Source organism: Eschrichtius robustus, chromosome 3 (genome assembly GCF_028021215.1).
Source record: "Eschrichtius robustus isolate mEscRob2 chromosome 3, mEscRob2.pri, whole genome shotgun sequence".
NCBI lineage: Eukaryota > Metazoa > Chordata > Mammalia > Artiodactyla > Eschrichtiidae > Eschrichtius > Eschrichtius robustus.
In genome coordinates this window covers 21,944,033-21,965,352 of record NC_090826.1, presented here as the reverse complement: position 1 = coordinate 21,965,352, position 21,320 = coordinate 21,944,033, and the positions used below count along the sequence as shown (strand labels likewise).

General features: G+C 42.3%; 1 protein-coding gene across 3 annotated transcripts in view; it reads right to left on the bottom strand.

The window, feature by feature from the left end:
• Positions 1 to 18,969, bottom strand: part of FAM76A (family with sequence similarity 76 member A) — a 29,145-nt gene extending 10,176 nt beyond the window's left edge. The window contains exons 1-7 of one of the 3 annotated variants that reach the window (XM_068539263.1): positions 18,805 to 18,969; positions 17,449 to 17,513; positions 14,077 to 14,131; positions 13,166 to 13,318; positions 8,239 to 8,396; positions 3,285 to 3,371; positions 1,261 to 2,570 (exon numbers count right to left, since the gene is read on the bottom strand). In XM_068539263.1, coding sequence (XP_068395364.1) covers positions 2,480 to 2,570; positions 3,285 to 3,371; positions 8,239 to 8,396; positions 13,166 to 13,318; positions 14,077 to 14,131; positions 17,449 to 17,513; positions 18,805 to 18,885 — 690 coding nt within the window. In that variant the 5' untranslated portion in view covers positions 18,886 to 18,969 and the 3' untranslated portion in view covers positions 1,261 to 2,479. Of the gene's footprint in view, positions 1 to 1,260; positions 2,571 to 3,284; positions 3,372 to 8,238; positions 8,397 to 13,165; positions 13,319 to 14,076; positions 14,132 to 17,448; positions 17,514 to 18,804 lie in introns of those variants that run through there. The other 2 variants (XM_068539261.1, XM_068539262.1) reach the window with 2 other exon arrangements.
• Between the last annotated feature and the right edge of the window lie 2,351 nt (positions 18,970 to 21,320).

Sequence of the window (21,320 nt, the reverse complement as noted above, 5' to 3'; positions counted from 1 at the left end):
TAAGAGAACATCTTTCCTCAGGTTGAGCCAAAACCTGCCTCCCTATCAGTCCCATCCATTAGTCCTGGGTCTGTCCTCAAAGACCACACAGAGTAAGTCTAATCTTTCAGGCATATTTCAGAGGGAGAATAAAATAAAACTATAGGGAAAGGAAAAGAATGTCCTTTAGAAACAATAAACCACAAGGTGTGCCTGGAGGTCACCCACTGCTTTTATTGCCCATAGAACAATAAACAAATATGATCAAAAAGTGCATTTCTCAGGGAAGGAAAGCTAGAAATGAACTCGGATTTTCTTCAAATTGAAGAGTTTTGTTACAATTTCGACAAACTGTAAAATATTGAGATGGAGGCTGTGAATTTTATAGGATACTAAAAAATAAAAAGACTAAAAGTATAAAACCATGAGAAAAATGGTTTTATTTTTAAAAAAACCCTAAAGTAATGGGTTCTCTCTGTATGATATGGAAGGCTAATGAATAAAGAAAAAGAAGAGAAAAAATAATCAAATATTCCTCGATATTTAAAAAATAAATAAGAGGACTTCCCTGATGGTCCAGTGGTTACGACTCCACACTTCCACTGCAGGGGGCACGGGTTCCATCCCTGGTTGGGAAACTAAGATCCCAAATGCCGTGCAGTGCGGCCAAAAAAAAAAAAAATAAGAGAGGAGAATATGGTAGTATAGAAAGGTCAATGGAAAACTGTTACAGAGCAACCTGCAGAAGACATGAGGGGATAAAAATGAAAGAATAAAAGCATAAATTTAAAAGTATATGGATATTACGTGTGGCTGATTCACTTTGCTGTACAGCAGAAACTAATACAACATTGTAAAAAATACAAGTAAAATACATGTTAAAAAAAAAAGTATATGGATATTTTAAGAGTGGGACAAGCAAAGTGGATTGTGATTAATTAAAAACTGGGAGGCAGTCACAATAGATAGTTAAGAAACAAAACCGGTAACATTTACTATAGAACTGAATTAAAAATGGATACTCAGGAAAAAATTTTTGGTTTGCATGACATTAAAAAAAGGACTGTTAAAAGAAGTCTTGTCAGAATGTTTTCAAAGTGAAGGAAAAGCAAGGAAAAAAACCACAAAAAGTAAAAAGAAAAGGAAAAATGTAATTTACCTGGTATATGAACTTTTAAAAGACAGAAATGCAAACAAGTGGAATAGATTGTTAAGATTGCTAATGCAGGAACATTCAAATGGAACTTGTATATGTATGAAAATAATTTTTTTGGCAGCAGCAAAAATTTTTCCAAATTTTTAAGTTATTAGGATAAGTTTTTTTTTTTAAGCTTTTTTTTTTTTTTAATTATTTATTTATTTTTGGCTGTGCTGGGTCTTCGTTTCTGTGCGAGGGCTTTCTCCAGTTGCGGCAAGCGGGGGCCACTCTTCATCAAGGTGCGCGGGCCTCTCATTATCGCGGCCTCTCATGTTGCGGAGCACAGGCTCCAGACGCGCAGGCTCAGTAATTGTGGCTCACGGGCCCAGTTGCTCCGCGGCATGTGGGATCTTCCCAGACCAGGGCTCGAACCCGTGTCCCCTGCATTGGCAGGCAGATTCTCAACCACTGCGCCACCAGGGAAGCCCAGGATAAGTTATTTTTTTTAATTACCATGTACATTTAAAGAAGAAATTATTTTTAAAGATCTTTCCCAGAGGACATTATGAAAGACCATGCACCTAAGTTAAGGATCGGCATCGTACTTGAGGAAAACAATCATTGCTGGTAACTGGATGCAATAAAACACTGAGCAGAAAGTTTAAGTCTTTGGCTTGGTGTATCCATAGCAAAAGTCAGCAAGAATAGTGGCAGTATCTCAAGAACAAAATGAGCTAATAGAAGGCAAACTTTAAGGACTGTTGGTTAAACTAAAGGTTAAACTAAATGAGCTTTTTCCAGGTCATTCAAACACAGCCTGCGTCACAAATAGCACAAAACAGAAATGATGACTCTAAAGGCTGTGGGTCTTGGCTTAGGCCTTTATAAAGCAGGGCATTCAGAATGGTTCACTCTTTAAAAAGTAGTTTTTACAGGATCATGCATCCTGGCAGAGGTGATGGGACAATCAGTGCCACATCTTATTTTCTTCAGAATGGTCAAACTAGCTGCTCAGAGAACAAACAATAAAGCTGACCAGAAAGATGGTCTTTACGGTTCCTTCCCCTACGTAATCAGAATATCTAAATTAAGCATTTCTAGAAGGATCAATTCAAGAAGTTTAAAGTCACTAATACTAGCATTAAAAAGACAGCTTGCAGAGTCTCAAATCAAGTTAATGAAAAAGCCTACTTCATAGTCGCTGTGTACCCCACTAAATAAACAAAATTCAGCCCTGGTAAGCCTATATGCTGGTCTGCTCCCATACCCACCACTGCCTGGGAGGGAGAACCGAGAATGGAAGTTTTCAGAATGGAGATGATTCCAAGGATTTTAGGGAAGGGTGTGCCAGGTGGTCTCACTTCAGGATGCCCAGGCCTGGAGGAACAGGAAAACAGGTGGCCCCAAGACTCTGCTGAGAAGCCGCCCACTGCACCAACATGGATGGGGCACTCTGGATATGAGAAGAAAGTAGCTCGTAAGCGAAACATCACTGAGAAGGAGAGGGGAAAGTGAGGAATAAAAATGCATTTAGAAGGGCTTAAAATGAAACAAAAATATTTAAATGCATCTCCTTCTCTCTTGATCCAGCATCTGCATTGGGATATCTCTGTTAATGCTAAGGAAGCATGGATTATCCCTCACAGACTGAGCAATACTGCCTTAATTCCAACTTGTCTGGAATTCCCTGGTGGTCCAGTGGTTAAGACTCAGTGCTTTCACTGCCATAGCCCGGATTCAATCCCTGGTTGGGGAACTAAGATCCCGCAAGCTGTGCAGTGCGGCCAAAAAAAAAAAAAAAATCCCAACTTGTCTCTGCTTTGCCTCTGGAGACCAACTCCTGCCCTGCCTGGAGGAGGCTACAGGCACAGATCACAATAAAAAGCATCTAGCTATTGACTTCTTTGAATTCGTGTAAGGAAGTTATTTGTGGACTGCAGAATTCAATTGCTATGAAATCCAGTTATATGTTCTAGACAAGATTAGATTTATAAACAAATATCAGTACTGTTTATTTATAAGATATCAAGTGGCTAGTGTAGCGACCCTGAGAAGTTCATTGACAACCATAGACTAGCTCCATGACACACCCTAAAATGTACTCCTGTTTCAGGAACTGTGTATGCATTTCAAACAGAAACATGCACACACACTTGAATTGGCTTACCTATCTCCATTGGTTGTGATCGACTCAAACTTGGATTTTTTCTTTGGGATTTCATTTTGAATTGAAGATGTAGAAAGTGTTTTCTGACTTTTAGTGGCAAAAAAAAAAAAAAGAGAGAGAGATACACACACTTTAGAAATCAAAGATTAATAAAACATCACAATGAAAGTCTTGTCAAATGGGACCAATGTAATACTGTACCCACTCTATGCAAGAGCTAATTATTCTTTTTTTTTCTTTTATTTATTTTACTTAAAAAAATACAGCATAACACAAGGAACACACATGAACCTGTGTTGTTACTTAAAGGGGGTAAAGCTATCAATTCTGAGGTCAGGTGGGGCACGCTGTCCGCGGTGAAACAGACAACAAGCAGAAATGTCCAGGTGGCCTTGATCTAAGATCTAAGAGCTAATTATTCTTGATCTTCAAAATCCACCAAAGTCTTGATTTCATAGGTCTTGGATGCATGGGTAGCTCGTTTCTATAGTCCTCCCCCAAATTCTTGGCCTTGATTAAATATTATCTGCTTTATTAATAACTATGAGAACAGAGTCAATAAAACCTCAGAAGTATAATCTATCTTACAATTTAAAAAGTACTTTCACATTCATTGTCTCACATGCATCTTATAATACCGTGAGGTATATACAAGGGATTATTTCTATTTTGCATAAACTGAGGCTCATCAAGGTTAACTGACCTACCCAGGGATATACAGCTAGTTAGCAGTGAAGCTGGGACTAGACACCAGGCTGACATATTTGAACTCCAAGTCCAGTTCTTCCTCACTCTATTTCTGTGAATCTTCTGGTGTCTGAGTCCCACAACAACACTGAAGATCAGTTTTAGCCCCAATAAGTTGACCCCCTAAAACTAGTCTGCAACCCTCTTACTTTGATGGATGTCCAGTCGCCAAGCCCAAAGGATGTTTCAGACCTTTTCTTACTTGGTCTCTTTTCAATATTTGAAACCACTGACCATGCCATCCTTTTTCCCCCCTGACTTTATTGAGGAATAACTGACAAATATAATTGTACATATTTAAAGCGTACAAGGTGACAATTTGATATACATGTACATTATAGAATGATTACCAAGATCAAGATAATTAATACACCCATCACCTCGCATACTTAATTCTTTTATTTTATTTTATTTTTTGGCTGCACCACGTGGCTTGCAGGATATTAGTTCCCTGACCAGGGATTGAACCTATGCCCTCTGCAGTGGAAGCACAGAGTCCTAACCACTGGACTCCCAGGGAATTCCCTCTTTTATTTTTTTTAATGATGAGAATGCTTAAGATCTACTCTCAGCAACTTTCAAGCATATAATATGGTATTATTAACTATCGTCACTAAGCTACACATTAGATCCTCAGAACTACTTCTTCTTATAAAGTTTGTACCCTTTGACCTACACCTCCCCATTTCCCTCTCCCCCTGCCCCTGGCAACCACTATTCTATTCTCTATTTCTATGAAATCAGCTTTATTTTTTTTAAGATTCCACATAAAAGTCATACCACATGGTGTTTGTCTTTCTCTCTCTGGCTCACTTCACTTAGCATATGCCTTCCAGGTTTATCTATGTTGTAGCAAATAGCAGGATTTCCTTCTTTTTTCTATGGCTGGATATTCCATTGTATGTATATACCACATTTTCTTTAGCCATTCATCCCTCAAAGGACATTTAGGTTGCTTCCATAGCTTAGGTATTATGAATAAAGTTATATGAGATACTGGTTTCAGTTCCTTCATATATATACCTAGGAGTGATTGCTGGATCATATGATAGTTTTATTTTTAATTTTTTGAGGAAACACCATACTGTTGAGTCCTTTATATATTTTGGATATTAACCCTGATCAGATATTTGGTTTTCAAATATTCACTCCATCCTACTTGAGTGCTTCTAGAATCTGTTCTCAGCCTCCAACCTGAGTCGTGTCATTCAAGAGCATGGTTTTAACAACTATCTATCTTAGTGGTTAGAAATGATGTTCCCCAGATCACCTGCATCAGAATCATCTGAGATGTTTATAAAACAAAGCAGATTCCTGGACTCTATCCTAGATTCTACTGAATTAAACTCTGGGGTAGGGCCACAGAAATCCACATTTTAAAATAATCTCTGCTACCACTGACTCTTACGTGCTACCAATGGCTCATGTTCAAACCTCTCTGAAGGTTTCTAGGCTAAACTCCCACTAAATAATAATTCTTTTTTTTTTTTTTTTTTTGGATGTCGGATCTTATTTATTTGTTACTCTTTAGAACGTCTTCTTTTTGACCGAGGACAGCTTCTGTCTCTTGACAATCTGTTCCTTGCATTTTTCTTTGGCCTCCTTCATTCTCTTGGCCAAAAGTGTAGCATATTCTGCAGTCTCTTCCTTATTTTTCTTAGTACGCTGTTTCTTCAGAGCAATATGCCAACGTTTGTGTTGCAGAACATGTGGAGCAACAAGACACTGAATTTTGGGTGGTTTAGTCCTAGGTTTCTTACCTTCTTTGTTTAAGGGCCTTCTCACAACATAATGGTAGAGATCGTCTTCTTTATTTTTTTTTGTTTCTTTATTTTTTTATAAATTTCTTTATTTTTATTTTTGGCTGCCTTGGGTCTTTGTTGCTGCGCGTGGGCTTTTCTCTAGTTGTGGAGAGCGGGGGCTACTCTTCCTTGCGGTGCGCGGGCTTCTCACTGCGGTGGCTTCTCTTGTTGCAGGGCACCAGCTCTAGGCGCGTGGGCTTTAGTAGTTGTGGCTCGCGGGCTCTGGAGCGCAGGCTCAGTAGTTGTGGCGCACAGGCTTAGTTGCTCCATGGCATGTGGGATCTTCCCAGAGCAGGGCTCGAACCCGTGTCCCCTGCATTGGCAGGCAGATTCTTAACCACTGTGCCACCAGGGAAGCCCCATCGTCTTCTTTAGAGGGCTTAAAAAGTTTGCGGATTCTTGCTCTTGGGCCCCAGGCGATGCAGCACAGTTGTATCAGTAAATCTAGAAATATCCTTCTCCCCTTTTTTCACAATGACCAAATTCAGGACACTCAGATTGGCATCCACAATGCAACCCCGTACAGATCTGCACTTTCTTTCTCCAGTCCTCCTTGGCCTGTAACAGGAATGCTTTTACTCAGTAGCAAGCAAGACGCGGCCGTGGGTCGTGCCACCCTGATTCGTGGTCCCTTGTTTGTCATTCGCACCACTGATTTGGACCACGTAACCCCTCCATTCTTCATCTGGAGCATCAGCAGCAACTTCCATGGCCATAACTTTCTCATAGACGGTACAGAGTTTGCGTTCATAGTCCACTCCAGTGAGTTTCTGGCAGCCAGTGGCTGGGAAAGAGATGTTCAGCTTCATCCTGAAGCAGCCGTTCACCTCCAAGGTGCCATGAAAAAGAGCTAAATAATTATTCTTGATGCTTTAAACTCAACTTTCCAAAACTGAACTTCTTTTTCCCCCTTCCTATAGTCTCTCTCAGATAAGGATCTACCCATTCACCCAAGTAAGAAATCTGAGAATTGTCCTTTACTCACCCAGCTCCTGTCCATCTATCTGTTCATCACATTATCTAATTTACTCAAAAATCTCCTTCTAAAGTATCTTCCTGAATCTGCCTCTTCAGTGTCACTGCCTCAGTTGAGGTTCTCTATTAACATCTCTTATCTGGACTCTTACCAACAAAGCTTCTTAACTAGCCCCCAGCCTCTTTTTCCTCCAATGCATTCTCCCCAGTAGTCTGGGTTAATTTTTTTTTTAAATGCAGATTTGGTCCCTCCTGCATAGATCCTTTCAGTGGCTTCCCGTTAAGATAACTAAGATCAAGTTCATGCTCCTTACCAGGTCCGCTGGATTCCTTTTCCTTCCATTTTCCAGCTCCCAATCATAAGCTCCAACAAAATAAAAGGACTTGCTGTTCCCAAGTTCCGTGTGGTCTCATGCCCTCTGTGTCTTTGCAAATGCTATTCCCTCAGCCTAGAATGTCTCTGCCCATTCCTTATCTGATGATTCTGACTCATCCTAAGATCTAGCTCCAACACCAGCATTTCTCTGATCTTTCGTTCCCTAACCTCCCAAGGCAGTTAATTACCACTGCCTCTTATGCCTGTATTTTGACATGTTTCCACTGTGATGCCCATCGAATTATCCTGCAATGATTTGATTACAGGTCTGTCTTCCCTACCAGACTGCATACTCTTGGATAGCGGCGTGATTCTTTTACTTATCTCTGCATTCCTTGCAGAGAACCTGGCTCATGAAAGTACTTAACAATGAACAAAGAAAATCACAATGGTAATAATAACAACGAATAACTAAAATGTATTGAAGCTTCCTATATGCCGGTTATAAAACTAATCACTATGCACATACTATATATTTTTGCAACAACTCCATGAGGTAATATTATTATTTCCCTCATTTCACAGATGAAAAAACTTGCCCAAGATCCCATACAGAAAACTTGGCAGACCCAGGATTCAATCCAAAGCCAGAACTCTTAACAACTCTACAGATACCCTGAAACGAAGCTTAAGACAATAATGAAAGGACATCATTTTGACTGGATCTCACAAGGACAAACCTAGAATATCTATCAATCTCCTAGCCAATATACATAAAAAAGCTGCATCCCTCAGACTGTGAAATGTCCAATCTTCTAGGGAGATAACCCACTCTAACGGAGGGGAGAACGTTACATGTTAAAGTAGAGTAAGTTCCACAAACTTTTAAGACACAACAGAAACCAAGTCAGAAAATCCTGATGCCTTATGGAAGTCTCTCTGGCCCTTGGATGATACATGAATTACAAAATACGACAAAGGAGATTCCCTCTATAGACTAATAACTAGAGAGAAAATAGGAAAATTTAGACAAAATGGTATCTTCCATGGCTAATTGTGTATTACATCTGACCTCCCAGCACCTCTAGTCCTATCTCATGCATCTCGGGGTTACCTGTTATAATGGCTGCCACCACTCAGTCGACTGTACTGCTCCTTCTCCTGGTGGCTGGCACGGGAAGAACTGCTCAGGTGCTTCCTCTGCTCTTTGGTCTTCTGAAGGACCCGTTTGTATGAAAGTGTGCACAGCCAGCATAGCAATTTCCCATCTACCTGAAAGATGAGGAGACAAAGATAAAGAAGAAGGAATGTGCTAGTGCAGTGGCTGAGAACATGGGTATTAGGAGCTAGAACCTCTGGTTAAGTCCAGATCTGCCACTTACAAGCTGTGTGACCTTACGGAAGTCAGCTGGGTACTCATGGGGTCAATTTCTTCAACTATAAAATGAAGGATAATAGTACCTACTTCAGAGGGCTGGTGCAAGGATCTAGTGACATAATGTAGGTAAAGCATGGTGCAAGGTACATAAAAATTGCTTAATAAAATAGGAGCTGGGGACTTCCCTGGCGGTCCAGTGGTTAAGGCTCCACACTTCCACTGCAGGGGGCACATGTTTGATCCCTGGTGGGGAACTAAGATCCCACATGCTGTGTGGTATGGCCAAAAAATTTTTTTAAAAAATAAATAAAATAAAAATGAGCTGCTAATTTTATATATTTTTTTATTCTGTTTTTCTTCAACTTAACACAGACCAGAGCAAAGTTCCCATAAGAATTTCAAAAGACACAAATATCTCTATGGTGCTCATCAAGGAAAACACAGCAGGGAAAAGAGAAGACAGAAGATGAAACATAAAATTTACACTTTAGGCTTCCCTGGTGGCGCAGTGGTTGAGAGTCTGCCTGCCAATGCAGGGGACATGGGTTCGAGCCCTGGTCTGGGGAGATCCCACATGCCACGGAGCAACTGGGCCCGTGAGCCACAACTACTGAGCCTGCGTGTCTGGAGCCTGTGCTCCGCAACAAGAGAGGTCACGACAGTGAGAGGCCCGCACACCACAATGAAGAGTGGCCCCCGTTCGCCGCAACTGGAGAAAGCCCTCGCACAGAAACGAAGACCCAACACAGCCAAAAATTAAAAAAAAAAAAAAAAAAAAAAAAAAAATTTACACTTTAGTTTTATTTTTTTTCTTTTATTTTTTTTAAATTTATTTATTTATTTTTGGCTGCACTGGGTCTTCGTTGCTGTGCGGGGGCTTTCTCTAGTTGTGGTGAGTGGGGGCTACTCTTCGTTGTGGTGCGTGGGCTTCTTATTGCGGTGGCTTCTCTTGTCGTGGAGCACGGGCTCTAGGCACGCAGGCTTCAGTAGTTGTGGCACATGGGCTCAGTAGTTGTGGCTCGCAGGCTCAGTAGTTGTGGCGCACGGGCTTAGTTGCTCTGTGGCATGTGGGATCTTCCCGGACCAGGGCTCAAACCCGTGTCCCCTGCACTGGCAGGCGGATTCTTAACCACTGCGCCACCAGGGAAGCCCTATACTTTAGCTTTAATACCTTATAAATGGCTCATAAAATGGTACGCTGGATATCTTTTCTCAGATGGAAAGAAATGTCTCCAGAAAAAGACTGATGGGCAAGTAGCTTCCAGGGCCCCAATCCCTGGTGGTGGCCTACCATGACACTTTGTTTGATTTAGAAAAAGTTGATCACTTTGGGCAGAAGCAGCTCTGCACCAGGGTGCAGGGCACAGGGCTAGGAAAGCAGAATGGGGCTTCCACAATCCTCTGAAGCTGGGGTGCCTCTGTACAGCACTCAGATTGCAAAACTAAGTTTGTGGGGTGGCCTGGTACAAGTGGCAGGGCAGCAGAGCTGGTTGCAATTACTCAGGTTGGGGAGGGAGTGTGCTGATATTTTATGGAATCTTAGTTTTCATGTCTTGCCTCTAAATTAGATCTTCTGCCCCATCTTGAACATGGGTAAGCCAGACCATCATTTACCTAAAGTATTTATCTTGTTAGGAAAAGCCTCTTTGCACCTCATTCTCCTCACCTATTAACAAGTCATCAGTCTGAATCTATCCACTTCTTTCCAACTCCACTGCTTCCATCCAAGCAAAGCCATTCTTACCTGTCACAACTGCAAGACTCACCTAAATGATCTCGCTATTTTTCTCCAGATCAACCATTTCCACATAGCTGCCAAAGAGAGCTTCTTAAATGTAAATCTGATTATGTCTCTTCTCGCCTTAAGATATAAAACCTAAACTTTTTACCATAGCCTATGTTGACTTAAATGTAGCCTCTGCCTGCCTTTATAATCTCATTCTCTGTTCACTCTGCCTTCTTTCTGTTCTTCCCATCTGCCAAGCTCATTCTTGCCTCAGGGCCTTTTCATAGCTGGTCTCTCTTCCCAGGATCTTTGCCCTCCAGAGCTTCCCATGGCTGCTTCCTTCTCATCTTTCTTGTTTCAGCTCAGATTTTATCTCCATGCAGGTCCTCCTGATTGCCCAATCTAAACTGGCCTCCCCAGTCACTCTCCACCATATACCTTATTTCCTTATAGCACTTACACCTAAAATCTGTGTTCATTTATCTCCTTGTTTGTTCTCATCCATCTCTTACACACATAAATAAAAGCTCTGAGAGAATAAGGTCTCTTCTGCTTAGTTCATCAGTGTATTTCCAATACCCAGAGCAGTGTCTGAGACATGATAAGCGTCTAATTATTTGTTAACGAATGTATAAATGAATTTTGAAACCAAACTTCAGTTTGCTGCATTTCATGGTTATGGGATATGGCCTTAAGATCTGACTTTAAAATACTCTAGGAGGACTTCCCTGGTGGCACAATGGTTAAGAATCCGCCTGCCAATGCAGGAGACACGGGTTTGATCCCTGGTCTGGGAAGATCCCACATGCCACAGGGCAACTAAGCCCCGTGTGCCACAACTACTGAGCCTGCGCTCTAGAGCCCGCAAGCCACAACTACTGAAGCCCGCACACCTAGAGCCCGTGCTCTGCAACGAGAAGCCACCGCAATGAGAAGCCCGCACACTGCAACAAAGAGTAGCCCCCACTCGCTGCAACTAGAGAAAGCCTGCGCCCAGCAACGAAGATCCAATGCAGCCAAAAAAAACACAAAAAAACTCTAGGAGACCTTGCCCAGGAAAGAGCTTTCACTGAAGAAGGGTTTGAAAACAAAGCAACTGCACTGAAAAGAGAGCCAGCATTAAACATGAAAATCACACACTGAACCACAGGACACTTTATTTCAGATCTCTCCTTCACAAATAAACTTTAAAAATATAAAATCACCCTCTCAGAATTAAACTATCATAAAGAAATAATCATAGATAACACTGAGTACTTATCACGTGCCAGATTCCTTCTGAAGGGGTTTACACTTGACCTGCATAACAACGATGAGGTCTGATCAGCCTCATTTACGGATGAGGAAACTGAGGCACTGACAGATTAACTCGCCCAAAGTCACACAACAAGTAAGTGACAGACAAAGATTTCAACCCAGGCACTCTGAGTCCAGATCATCCACCCGCAATCCCTAAGCTTGGTCCTCCTAAACTTTATAAATAGGTGATTGAGGATGCCTACAAATACGCAAACTCTTATGATAGGATTGTAACTAGAAAGTAGAAACAATGAATTCTAGTGTAATCCAATTAATAATAATATAGGTACCATTTAATGAAGTATAGTATATGCTAGGCTCAAAATTGTTTTATATACCTATCTCAATTAAATCTCCCTATGCCCTTGTGAAGTAGCTACTGTTATTCCCACAGTAAAGATGACAAAACTGATGCACAACAGGAGTAAATAATTTGCCCAGGATCATTCAGCTAAGCCAGAAGTGGGCTGGAACCCAGATCTATGGGACTAAAAAGCTTGTGCTCCAACTATTATTATATGTTACCTTCTGATTACTAATTCAGCTTCTCTAGTATCTCGATTCAGGGAAGAGGTGCCCTGGTTGGCAGGCAGGAGTATTCTGGTCACTGGAAAGTTACTTCCTCCCATTGTAAATTAATGAATTTGGTTACCACGAATCAGCTTTTGAGAGCCTAAGCATCTCTGAAAAGCATCTCTGGACACTGAGAGTTTCTGTACTACATTCTTTCATTCAAAAAATATTTATCGAGTACCTACTATGTGCCAGGCTGCTGGTAATACAGCATGAAAACAAGATGGACAAAGAGCTCATACTCTAGTGGGAGTGGACAAACATGTAAACAAACAAGATAATTTCTCATAACGTTACATGCTATGAAGACAATAAACAGGGTACTATGATAGAGTGACTGGGGGAGTTAGTAAAGAAGGTCTCTGTGAGAAGCTGGCAATTGAGCTGAGACTTGACACAAGGAACCAGTTATGACACTCTGGAGAAGGCTGTGTATCAGGCAAATCCAGTCGGCACAAAGGTGGAAATGAGACTGGCATATCTGAAGGACTGAAAGGTGGCCAGTGTGGCTGGACCAAGGGAGGAGGAGGGGAGTGTGATGGAAGATGAGACTGAGAGTCAGGTATGGACCTTGCAGGCTATGGAAGGATTTTGGGTTTCATTCTAAGTGCAAGCGGAAGCCACTGGAGGGTTTAAACAGACCAAATCTAAACCATTTTAATTCCACCAAGGTACCATCATTCCACATAGAGGTTTATCTATATCATCTTCTTGTGGTCTTTAACTTCAAAAGATAGTAAAACTGGTAATAGACTATATCCTGCTTAAGTCACAATCTCTCCTTTAAAGAGTTTTGTAAAATTTTGCCAATCACCACTTCACTTACAAGGGATGTTGAACACTGTAATTCAAATTCTCATGAAATACTAACCTATGAAATGTTAGAATACAATGGTCCACATTTGATAAATGAAGAAAACAAAGGCTGAATATCTTCTTCAAAGTCAATAACAGAATTTGGAGAGGAACTGAGAAATCAATCTTGGTTATATGTCTTTTTAACACAACTGGCCCACCTTAATTTCTCTGAAAGAAAAAAATATCAAGAAAAACACAGAGATTTACCTTCTTTCTATCATCTTTCCTGTCAAATGCACACTGCTGCTTGCACTGTTCACAAGAATATGGTGGTCCATACTTCTTCTCTGAATTTGTGCAGCGCTGGCATTTGTTGCCAATAAATGCTGCAATTATGTTGCAATACTGACAAGGTTTGGGCTTAAAGAGAAAAAAAAAGTGTCAAGTAAGTATATTGTAAAATACCAGTGCATTTTTTTTTCCAGTGCATTTTTTAAAGCAATGATTTCTATTATACATAGTTCATTAGTCATGGTAAACATGCATTCCCAACTTCATAAATTTCCTTTTACACTGATCCAATAAAGCCCAATTCCTAACACCATGTAAAGTGTTTTTCTGCACAGGACTATTGATTTTTAAATAAATAAACAAACAAATAACAAAAAGCCATTAGCATATATGCTGGGACTTCTCTAACCAATTCAACAGAACCAGCTCTTGGAGAAATGAGCAAGTGCGTCCAAATTTCTGAAAAGGCGTCTTTGACGTTATCAGTGTATAAACGTGGGGAGAATGCCTGCAAGGACACAGTATGCTGAACCCTAACACTGAAAGAAAAAAAAATCATTCATCAAAATGAATAGTCAACCGTTACCAAACAAAGAGGTCACGTCATAGGATTCATCATTCCCCTTCTCTTTACATACTGGTTACTGAAGCTTCTCAAGGAAAATTATAATCACAATCCTGCCACAGTGACTATAAACACAGAACTCCTTAATACTAAGTATTAGCTAAGTTTGAAAGCTAAAACACTACATAAATTTTTCTGAGAACATTTTTACACATAACTAGGTCTTCTAATAAAAATACTGTAATTATATTAATAGTCCACAGAATGTAAGGTCCCAAGAGACCTGACTACTCACTGTTAGGTACAGAGAAACCCTACTTACCGTTCCATACAACTGCACATTCTGAGCACATTTCTTGCATATTGTATTGGTTTTACTGTTAAGGAAGAAAGAGACACAAGGCTTTGTAAGAAAAAAATCATTTTACTTACAACATCTGAAAACTGATTCTTCCTTAAGTCCAAGGAATTTGTTCATTACCAAATGCCAAGGTGGAATATGGTTTGGACATTTGATTAACTGAAGGGTGAGTATCTGGCCAGTAACTCTTCTAATTATTCTGTAGTTATAAATTTTATTAGCTCAAATACAAGGAGGCTTTGGTTAAAATGGAGAGTGAGTTATTTCTGATTATGACATCTCCAAGTACCACTAAGTAAAATTATCAGATATGCAAAGGACCCTCAAAAGAATATTATGTTAGACCAAAATGGACTAGCAGAAAAGAAATTAATTCTCCTCAATTCAGACGACCAGCTGAGAAATTTGAGATGAAGAGTAAAGTATTTGTCTTTGGGATATAAGCTCAGAGACTCTATCCATGTTGACCTTACTCTGTCTATGTTCTCCTCTGTAAGTAAAAGTATATGAAAATCCCCGATGTGGGGAAATAGATGCTAACACCAAATATTTTTTCAATATTTCCAATTTCTCTAAGAGCTAAGCACTGACAAAAATAAACACGCCCTTTCCCTTGTGAAGATCCAAGTCATATTACCTACATGCCTAAACTGATAAACTGCCTTGGGGAAAAAAAATTATCTTCAAATAAAGTCTAACCCTTCACAAAGGGAGGTACAAACAAATGCTTGATGTTTAAGAACCGTTTAAACAATATTTGGGGGCTAAAAACAAAATCACATAAAAATCCAGTATATCGCTACTTTGTGATTTTTTTTCCCATACAATTCCTATCGAAGTGACTATAAACTTAAAAGACAAAAGAAAAACCTCAAAGTAAAAAACATTAAATTAAAATGAGATATTCAAACAAAATATTTCCCAGGGCAATTTTCTGCCATTTAAAAAAGGCAGTTCAGGGGCTTCCCTGGTGGCGCAGTGGTTGAGAATCTGCCTGCCAATGCAGGGGACACGGGTTCGAGCCCTGGTCTGGGAGGATCCCACATGCCGCGGAGCAACTGGGCCCGTGAGCCACAACTACTGAGCCTGAGCGTCTGGAGCCTCTGCTCCACAACACGAGAGGCCGCGATAGTGAGAGGCCCGCGCACCGCGATGAAGAGTGGCCCCCACTCGCCGCAACTGGAGAAAGCCCTCACACAGAAACGAAGACCCAACACAGCCAAAAATAAAAATAATAAATAAAAAGGCAGTTCAGGGACTTCCCTGGTGGTCCAGTGGGGTCCAGTGGTTAGGTCTCAGCACTTCCACTGCCGTGGCCCGGGTTCAATCCCTAGTGGGGAACTAAGATCCAACAAGCCACAGGGTGGCCAAAAAGAAAAAAAAAAGGCAGTTCAGGAACTGAAGTACATTGAAAGAGACCTCTAGAAAGAGGATTAGCATCAGTGATTCTGTGATGTTGAACATTTGGGTTTATTTTAGATTTATTACTCAAGGAGTGGGACATATATATCAATATATACAAATGCTCTTGACATCTTAGAAAAAAATGCAAAAAACCTATTTCTATAATCCATCTTGAATTAATTTTTATGTATGGTGTGAATTAAGGGTTAAACTTCAAATCTCACCCTACACACAGAAATAAATTTGAAAGGGATCATAGGCCTAAATGTAAAAGCTAAAATATAAACCTTCCAGAGTATATTCTGTGTGTTTCATTACACAGATACATACTGTTTGTAAAACTCATCAAATGATGCACTTAAGATTTGAGCATTTCAATGTGTGCAAATTTTACCTCTAAAAAAATTTAGAAACCGTAAACAAATATTGAACTCTAAGTTAATGATATGCATGCTGAAGTGTTTAGGGTCGAGTACACTGATGTCCACAACTTTAAACTGCATCACAAATACGATGGATTAATACACTGATGGATAGAGAGATGGATAGATGCAAATATAGTAAATGTAAATTGTAGAAGCTAAGTAGTGGGTAGATGAGTGTTTACTATCTAGTTTTTTTTTTTAATTTTTATTTATTTATTTATTTATTTATGGCTGTGTTGGGTCTTAGTTTCTGTGCGAGGGCTTTCTCCAGTTGCGGCAACCGGGGGCCACTCTTCATCGCGGTGCGCGGGCCTCTCACTATCGCGGCCTCTCTTGTTGCGGAGCACAGGCTCCAGACGCACAGGCTCAGTAATTGTGGCTCACGGGCCTAGTTGCCCCACGGCATGTGGGATCCTCCCAGACCAGGGCTCGAACCCGTGTCCCCTGCATTGGCAGGCAGATTCTCAACCACTGCGCCACCAGGGAAGCCCCAACTATCCAGTTTTTTTAGCTTTTTTTTTCTTTGAAAATATACATAACGAAATGTCAGGGAAAATATTCCTAGAATTGAAATGAAGCTGACTGAAATTAGGCTTCTGGGTCCATGTGTGAGCTGGCAAACAGACCCCATCCTGCTTAAGGCAATATTACCTACAGCCACGGTTCCCCAGAAGTTTAACTTACTATACCAATAAACCACCTTGCTGCTATTAAAAAGTCCCCCAAAGATGTGTGTTCATTCACACCTAAATATTTTTCACACTTTTCAAAATGAGATTCACACAAGGCAAGTGTAAAGGCAAGTGAGTTTTTTCAAATGTGACTAGGGGTAACAAACTCTTTATCAGATTGTCACATTTTCAAAAGTATCTTCTTTTGGCTTATAAATTCTTCAAACTCTGCATATAAACATACTAGAGCACAAGGCTCATGTTTTACTGTTGTGGGGTTGGTTTCTTAGTGTCAAAAATGTCAAAACCATAATATAGGGCTTCCCTGGGACACGGGTTTGATCCCTGGTCCGGGAAGGTCCCACATGCCGCGAAGCAACTAAGCCCATGGGCCACAACTACTGAGCCTGCGCTCTAGAGCCTGCGAGCCACAACTACTGAAGCCCGCGTGCCCAGAGACCGTGCTCCACAACAAGAGAAGTCACCACAATGAGAAGCCTGCGCACAGCAACGAAGACCCAATGCAGCCAAAAATACATAAATAAATTAATTAATTAATTAATTTAAAAACCCCCACAATATAAAATTATCAAGGATGTGAAAAATAAGTAACTAATAATTTAAGCAATTAATGAATGACTAGGGAACAATATGTGTATTTTACCTCCATTGTGTTATAACAGGAAATGGCAGAATCTGTGTATAATGCAATTGATTACAGATCTATATATTACAATGCAACTGATTACAGATCTGTATATTGAAACGCAATCGATTACAGATTTTAAAAGGAAAAGCCTATTAGCATCTTTCATGGTCAACGAAAACTGTACCTCTCCTGCTGGTACTCAGTCCTACAGTAGGTGCACTTCACAACAGGGTGTGCAATCCGACATTCCTGAAATATGAAATGAGGATATAATTTTAAAAGGCAGTCAGAAATGGAGAGAGTCTTCAGTAGGAGGCAGAAGACCTGGGTACTATTCCAAGCATAGCCATTGTGCTTGAGTGAGTCACTTAAACTTTCTGGGACTAATTTTTTTTGTCTGTAAAACTGGCACCACCACCCTGCATTGATGTGGAAGTAAGAATTTATATGGAACTAGTCATAAATTGTAAAACAAAGGTATGAATAAGCCTCAGACTTAGGGAATGAGACGCCCTGGATTCTAGTCCAGTTCTGCCTCCGCCACTGTGTGATTTTTGAGCAGGTTCACTTGTGAAACCAAAGCACTGAATTAAAATCATTATTGCTTACATATATAAAACTCCCTTAAAATAAATAAATAAATACACAAACATATAATCAAATATGTATTTTTTTTAAGGCCAAAAAGGCATTCAGACATTTGACTTTTTGAGCTCTCTCATACCTAGTAAACAAAAAGAGACAAAGTCATGGCCATTGGAGGCAATGATGACACACAATTATGAGTTAGCCATACCAGAGACACAAACTCTGGATTATCTGGAGATATCGCAACATCACTCTCCAGCCGGCTTGGTGACTTTTAACTGTCGCTTCACAGCACCTCTATTCATTTAAATAGGCAAACCAAGATGAAGCAACTTAAAAGAAAAAAAGAGAACTTGGACCTTCAGGGGTAAAAACTGATCAGCAGCTGGTTACGGCGAGGGCAGAAGGTCACTAACTAGAAGCTGAAATATCATCCTTTTGCTTCGTGCGTTTGACTGTGGGGCTTTATTATAAAGCCTGGTTACCTCTGACTCTGGGACTGGCTGAAAAGTGCCCGTGTGGCGCCCGAGTTCGACACGATCGTCCCAGACAGCACCCTACTCTGGAGTTCTGTCCCAGGCGGGGCAGGAGGTCCCTAAGCCTGAAACCCGGCAGACCCCGGCGCGGGGGGAAGCCAGCCCAAGAGGGATCTCCGCCGCGGCTGGTCGAGGGCGAGCGGGGGACCAGCTGTCCCCTCCCCCGACCTCACGGGGTTCGAGAACAATCCCTCGCGGTTGCTAAGCACCCGGACACGCCGGCCGCTGGGGCCTGGACACGGCCCGGGTCTCCCCCACGTGCCCCGCCAGCCCCCGGCGTAGCGGGTGCGGTTCCTCAGCTAGGCGGGCCTGCCACGCCCTGCCCGGGGGACCCCGCCGGGCGTCCCCACAGAACCGGGAGCTCCGGGCCGCGCCTCCAGCGTCCCAGTTCCCGGCTGCCGCCCCAGCCCGCGCACCTTGCACAGCTGCTGCCCCTGAGACAGCGCCTCGAAGGGGAAGCGCTGGTGGCACTTGGTGCAGGCGTAGAGCGCCGCCATGTCCGGCCCGGGCCGTGCTCACAGCCCTACCGGCCCGGCCCGCCGCTTTATCTGACAGTCTGAAGCACAACCTGGCGGCGGCAGGCTGCGGGCTGCGGCAGGCGGGCGGGTCCTCGGGTGCGGGCGGACCAAGGCGGGCGCGGCGGCGCTGGGCGCCCGTTCACAGGTTCATTTTGACGTCTATCAAGGAGGAAGGGGCGGAACACGGAGCTTCTTACGACTCTGATTCGGTCTGGACTGGAGTACGCCACTTATGACGCGCTTGGCCTCGATTATGTAAAGCGCAGTCACGAGGGGGCGCCGCTGGGAGGGAAGGTCTCCCGCGGGGGGACCTCTGAAGTGCCTAGGCTCCTCCCACTTCGCTCTCTGTTCCCGCCCTCGCTCCTCCTCTCTCACAGCTGGAGCAACCGTACTTCTCGCGATATCTCCACGGAGTTGTGATGTTTTGGTTTCCATGGAGTTGCCCTCTCGCAGCTGGTTGAGCCGAGCGCGGTGCATTGTTGAACTAGAACTTGGCCGCCACCCCGAGCCTGAAGAAGATGGGGGCTTATGAGAAAACGCCTCCAACGTCGGGGTAGGAGGGGCCCGCACAGCCCTCTCACTCGAGGGAGGAGAGGAAACGTGAGAGGCAACTTAGAGGGATGCCCTCTGTCTGAGATCCCTAAAAAAGAGGGACCTCTAGGGTCCCTGACCTCCAGAGAGAAAGAAGCCCCAGAGAGAGCACCCCTATTTTGTGGAAGAGGGGTGCTAGAGTGATGACAGCTCCTCCAGGAAGGAGAAGGCGGATACTAAGGCGAGGCCCTCCATCCCTGAGAGTCCTCGTGCCCTGGAGGCCCCCTCTGAGTGGGATGCAGTTGGCCTGAGGACTGCTTCCTACTGTGTCTAATCCAGTTGCACCCTCAGCTTCTCTGTCGAACAACTCCCTGGCATTTCCTGGTTAGGTCCGGCCACCGGAAGGCAAGCCACACCCCCCCAGCTACTCTGCCTCTTTTCAGGTCCCAGCCTAGTGCGTCTAGGGGCTGTCCAAGGAATTACAAATTTCTTGTTCTTGAGGCTTTGGCAAAGCTTCCTGCAGTGCTGACCTTTCCAGGTCTCTGCCCTATAGCTGCTCTTACTTTTGACTCTGCTCACCTGAGCCATGCTAATTGCAGTTTTACCTAAACGTGCGTTTTTTAACAACGGAGGGCGCATTTATGGCTTATATATCCGTGCCCCCCCCAAATTTAATCTTTGATACCCAAATCCACTCTTTGATACCCAAATCCAGCCCGCTACTTGTGACTTTGCCCAAAGATGTGTATTAATCAAAGATTTAGACTCTGGGGTCAGAAAACAAAGGTTCAAAATCACTGCTCCACTTCTACTAGCTAGGTAACCTTGAACTTCTGAACTTCTCACTATAGCTGAATTTCTCAGAGCCTCTTTCCTCAATTGTACAATTGGGTCATTGTGGGGATCAAAAACAGTACATGGAGGGTAATGGGAAACTGCTTCCTGGGTAAGGGGTTTTACTTTGGAATGATGGAAATGTTTTGGAACTAGATAGAGGTGATGGTTGCACAACATTGTGAATGTACTAACTGCCACTGAATTGTTCACTTTAAAATGATGAATTTTATATTATGTGAATTTCACCTCAAATTACTTTTTTTTAAAAAAGGATGCAGGGAATTCCCTGGCAGTCCAGTGGTTTGGATTCTGTGCTTCCACTGCAGGGGGGCCTGGGTTCGATCCCTGGTTGGGGAACTAAGATCCTGCAAGCCGCCACATGGCTCAGCCAAAATAAATAAATAAACAAAAATTTAATTTAATTTAATTTAAAAAATTTTTTAAAAGATGCAGGTTTGGGAGCCAGACTGCCTGGCTTTGAATCCCAACTCTATCACTTAGAAGTTGTATGACTTTGGGCATATTAAAAACAAACAAACCAGAAACAGTACATGGAACTTGGTACACTAAATGAATGCTATTAGGAGAAACTGAATTTCTTCTAGGGAGATGCTGGTGCCATCGATCATGGAAACACAGCCTCCTCTCTGCTCACACGCATACTCCACACTGGGTATGGGCCTCTCTATGTTTCTACTGCCTCCAGTTCTGGTCTCTACTATATTATTTACCAGTTTTGCAATTACCTATCTACTTCTTTTTCATCCATCAGATTATGGCATTATGGAACAGAAAGACCATATCTGGGTCCTCTGTATCACCCAGTGCAGGGCTAATTAATCCATTCATTCAACAAATATTTACATATTTACTATGTGCCAGGTTCTGGCTTAGGCACTGGGGATACGCTGTTGTGTAAAACAGATGTGATCCCTGCCCTTGTGAAGCCAACAGACTAGTGGCAAAGACAGTTAAATAGCAAGGACTGTGAACGAATAAACATGCTGCAGGGATAAAGAACAAAATTGGGATAGGGAGAAGGTAGG